At 39.0% G+C, this 5,052-nt stretch overlaps 1 protein-coding gene across 1 annotated transcript; it reads right to left on the bottom strand.

Annotated features, from left to right (window-relative positions):
- Window positions 1-2,723: 2,723 nt before the first annotated feature.
- LOC139310662 (olfactory receptor 9G4-like) lies at window positions 2,724-3,680 on the bottom strand. The gene has a single exon (XM_070934866.1). The coding sequence runs from the start codon at window positions 3,678-3,680 to the stop codon at window positions 2,724-2,726; it is 957 nt and encodes a 318-aa protein (XP_070790967.1).
- Between the last annotated feature and the right edge of the window lie 1,372 nt (window positions 3,681-5,052).

The following is a 5,052-nucleotide window of genomic DNA, read 5'->3' as shown; positions in this document are numbered from 1 at the left end:
TTCTTTCTTTTAGCTTCTTATTTAATCATGCACTAAAGCTGGAATCTTTATAAGACAAGGAGATTGATTGTATAATAAAATGGAGATTTGTATGTTTATTTTTGTTGCTAATATAAATGCCAATTGTGCTGACATCCCCAGCTGATATTTCGGGACTCCAAGGAGTTGTGGTTTTTGTTAAAGGAAGCATAACAGGGATGAAATGCTCCTGGTTCGGACTGGATCACCCAATCCAGTAGTGATAGCGGCGGATGGTTCGGAGAACCAGTAGCAAAAATCCCTGCCCCCCCCATACCCAGCTGAGCCGTGCGATCATCAGAGGCTTTTTTTTCTTTTCTTTTAAAAGCATTTTTTCTACAACCTCTTCAGCCAAAAAAATGCTTTTAAAATTTTTTAAAAAAAGCCTCTGATGATCGCGCAGCTCAGCTGGGATCATCAAAGGCTTTTGAAAGAAAAAAAACTGTTTTTTTTCTTTTAAATGCCTCTGACGATCCAAGCTGAGTTGCCTGATCGGCAGAGGCTTTTTAAAAAGCCTCTGCCGGTCAGGAAACTCAGCTGGGATTGTCAGAGCCTTTTGAAAGCATTTTTTACAACCTCTTTTACAATCTTTCTGTAGAAAAAATGGTTTTAAAAGTAAAAAAAAAAATTGGCCACGTCCACCCAGGCACATTATCCCACCACCACCAAGCCACACCCACAGAACCGGTAGTAACACATTTTAGATTTCACCACTGAAGCATAAGGGTCCATCCAGGGGCTTAGTTTATAATTTTATACACTTCTGTAGGCATTGGCCCATACTGAATCCAGTATGAATAACTTCCACATATGTGGGTGTATACAAGAGCTTTGAAAGAGATGCAAGGTTAGCGTATAAAAATTAACTGTCTTCAAGACAATGAACAGGAGGGCAAGTCAGAAAGTCAGAATTATTTCAAAGTAGCAAAGAGTAATGACTTGGACTGTCAGATAATTGTGGAAGCTGGAATTTGAACATGTAGGAGGCAACTTATTGGAAAGACAAAATTAGCAGATTCCACAAAATCAGAGCAAATATCAAGTGTCTTCTCTATCATAATACTAATAAAATAATATTACAATAGCAGCAGTAGTACAGTAGAGTAATGAATCCATTTTTGCTGAAGTTAATTACTTTGTTCTGGGACGCCTTCAGTATTCAACTTTTTAAAGCTTACTTGCTTAATGCATTCAAATTCCTCAATAAGCATAAACTACCTCAAACCCAAATTCTTTCCTTCAATACTGTGATGTCCATATTATCTAACACAAGGTTGCACATCTTTGTTGAAAACCCCCGTATTTTTCAAAATCCTTCTTCTGAAAATAAGAGCAATTCAATATTTTTTATATCTTCTTTGAAGTTTCTATTTGTCATACAACTCTCTAGCTCATAAGATCACAGGGTTATAATTCAGTCCCACTATCAGGCATCACTCTGTGCAGTAAATTATAGAGAACCACCTTTAATCCAAATTGTATTTGATTGCCCCCAAAGATGAAGGTTTGGAAGTCAGCTTCCACTATGCATGGACCTGCTTCTAGGGGAAATCAGAAGTTGGGAAAGTGAATAGCTTGGAACTTCTTCTATTCTATTCTTCTTCTATAATGTACCCATGTGAGCCAGCTTCTGACAGCCTTGACAATCAGCTGTGAGAAGAGGGGCCATGGGAGGACTAGTATAGATCTAGCTCCTAGAATGGTAGAAGATTAGGAGACATCTCCGTTAATGATGCCTCATGATGCCACACTTATCTGAATGAAGCCAAATACATGTTCCTGCTAAGACCCTTTGAACAAATACTGTAGATCAGCCTATATGGGAATCTTACTTTTTCCCAAGTGAAAATAACCTTCCTGAGATTAGGCAGCTTCAGTTCCCTACAGAAGCAGTTGCAATAAATCTTGACAATCTGAAATGGGAATATTATTATCAGGCCAAAAGATTTTTTCCTAATATGATCCCAAGGGAGTTTTTTTCTTGTGTAAGAAAAAAACCCCTACTGTCCCCTGTGCTAGTCGAGTTCTTCAGGTAAACAATCAACCTCTACCTTGAGAGCACTTGGAAATTCAGCTGTAAACATCACTTGCCTTGGGGCCTTATCCAGAAAAAAATCTGATTAATGGTAATAACCAGCCTTCTATTGTTTTTATGATTAATTGTTTATTTAAACAAATTTTACAAAACAAGCAGTATAATTGCCCAATGCTTCCAACATTTTTATAACCACAACTTGTTTATAGAGGAAGAGAAATAAGAAGTTTGCAATTTTGACTGTTGAAATAAATAATGCATGCTAATATTTTAAAGTAGGCACAGAAACTCCTGAGGCACATAATATTTCATTCCATAACTTTGTAACTGATGCAATTGTATCTGCAATTGTAACTGAAACTAAATGTATCTCTGTATATAGATGTATATGTGTCTCTGTATATGTATTTAGATCCTAATGCTGTCCATCCACCCAAAGATGCAATGTATGTACATTACAAAAAATTAACACTAATTGTTGGCTTCCAATATTTAATTCTTGACAATAGGCAAGTATGATGATATTACTCCAGATTCATAAAACTGAATCCTCCTTCATTAATTGGCAATAACATTTTCTATAAAGTTATTCTTGAAATTGATTAACTCCATGGGGGAGGGGAAAATTGACCCTTTTTCCCAAAGCAAATAGATCCTATTCTATTTTATTCTATTCTATGATGGATGATGTGAATTTCCCCCAGACTTTCTTGAAGGCTGCCTTCACATCTTTGTTGCGTAAGCTGTAAATGAAAGGGTTGACCAGAGGGTTGACTACCGTGTAGAACAATGCATTTGCCTTGTCCCAATCTGGAGTGTGTTGAGAGTTGGGCCTGGAGTACATGATGAGAATGGAGCCATAAAAGAGAGTGACTGAGACCAGGTGAGCTGAACAAGTGAAGAAGGCTTTGCGTCTCCCTTTAGCAGAGCGGATGCGGACTATGGCTGCCCCAATACCAATGTAGGATCTCAGGATGACAGCTGTGGTTGCCAGCAGATTGCAACCCATCAGGGAAGACACAAAGAGATCATAGATCCCTATGTCATCACAAGCCATCTTCACAAGTGGTGCCACATCACAAAAGTAGTGATTGATGACCCTGTTCCCACAAAAGCGTAGGTGGAAAGTGTTACCAGTGAGTATAATGGCACTGGCAAACCCAGCTACATAAGCACCTACTACAAGCTGGGCACAGAGCTTCTTGGGCATGGCAGTGGCGTAAAGGAGTGGGTTGCAGATGGCTACAAAACGGTCATAGGCCATGAAGGCTAATAGGAAGCATTCAGTGTAGGCCAAGCCAGCAGAGAAGAAGAACTGGGCTGCACAACCAGCTAGGGACATGTGGTTGCTCTTGGAGACACAGTCAAATAAGATCCGAGGAGTGTAGACTGAGGAGTACCAAATATCCAGGAAGGAAAGGCTGCCCACAAAAAAGTACATGGGTGTATGCAAGCGAGAGTCTAGGTAGATCAGGGCTATGAGACCCAGGTTCCCAGTCAGTGTTATGAAATAGGTGGCCAAGAAAAGCATGAAGAAGATTATGCGTAGAAATGGGTCTGTTGTAAACCCGGCCAAGACAAAATCAGTAATCAACGTCCGATTCTCTTCCACTTCCATCATTTTCATAAGCATAACCTGTTTACAATGGAAGAAGAAGTTAGAATTGTGTAGTTTTCAGCCGTGATATAAAAAATACATGCTAATGTTTTGAATGATGTGATGAACAGCGAACACCTTTGGTATATTTTTGTCAATTTTGCCTCCAAATGCTTTTGCTTCTGCTTTTTTAATATCATATATATATTTAAAGGATTCAGGTTTCATAAGTAAAGGACAGCAAAAGAGCCTCATTGCTTAGGAGTTCTCCATGTATTTTCCTAGTCGTATCTGAAGATGGTCTCTGCATATATGAGTGCTTGATGAGCCTTGTTGGGACTTAGACAGTTAACAAAGTTGGTGCTGAAGAGAAACTGGTTGGAAAACCATGAAGAAGGCATGACTGTGGAGTGGGAAAAACCAGCTAAGACTGGTAATATAAACAACACTTCTACATATTTCCCATATTTCGATTTTGGATTTTTTTTGGGTGGGGGACTCGTTCCATATATTTATCATTGCAGTTTTCTAAAACCCCTAGAAAACATTATGGATCAGTGACGAAGGTCAAGGGGAGAGAATTTTCTTCCTAGTCAATCTCCTTTAAAAGTTGGGTCAAGAGAACAAATGATACTAAATTATTTTCACTCAACTGATGCTTTTGGCAAGCTTCTCCCTGATTCCCCAGGAGGTCACTTCTGCCAACAGTCCATCCATTTACTCAAGTTACGGGACAATAATAAAAATATGATGCTTGGGAATTCACTGTCCACATCTCCAGAAGTGAAACGCCTTATTAAGAAGGGCCTATAAAGTTCAGAAATGGTTTTATGCAGCAAAGAGATATGTACTGTAGAAAATAGGATAGTTTATTTATACTCTCTTCAGCTCAACTCTCCACCTTCCTAGAGTTAATGTTTTGTTACAAGCACAGGCATTGATTCTCATGTAAAAGAATGAGTGGGTAGGGGAATGTAATTAGTATTTTTTCCCCCAGAAAATATAAAATGGCTCAGATTATAAACAAGAAAGCAGCAACTGGAGAGGTGCAAAGAAGGAAAAGAGTTAAGGATTGTGATAGGATCTCTGTCTCAGTGCCTGGATCCCCAACTCTGTTGAGGAAGGACTTCTTTTAGTGAAGCAGTTTTCACTACAACTATGTGAAGAGCGCAGGTGGCTGAACTAGATGAGTAATTCTGATCAGGGAATGGTCCGAGTTGGAAAAAGGAGAGAATCAATCAAGGGCAAGAAAATGAGAGCAACATTTTGGACCTGGAGTACCTGAATACAAACTCCATGTTTTTCACCCTAAGGCAGAGGGCTTCCACCATTTTTGTGCTTCAGAAACACACCACTGTCTTAAAGCACATCACAGTGTTATAAAATCACTTTAAATCAATAT

This window comes from Pituophis catenifer, unplaced genomic scaffold (genome assembly GCF_029215685.1).
Source record: "Pituophis catenifer annectens isolate HBS135680 unplaced genomic scaffold, rPitCat1.0.hap2 SCAF_1, whole genome shotgun sequence".
NCBI classification, from domain to species: Eukaryota; Metazoa; Chordata; class Lepidosauria; order Squamata; family Colubridae; genus Pituophis; species Pituophis catenifer.
This window is presented reverse-complemented; position numbering and strand designations above follow the sequence as displayed.

Bases quoted from the DNA above. Each gene is read 5' to 3' on its own strand.
- LOC139310662 (XM_070934866.1), bottom strand. From the start codon at position 3,680: ATGAAAATGATGGAAGTGGAAGAGAATCGGACGTTGATTACTGATTTT.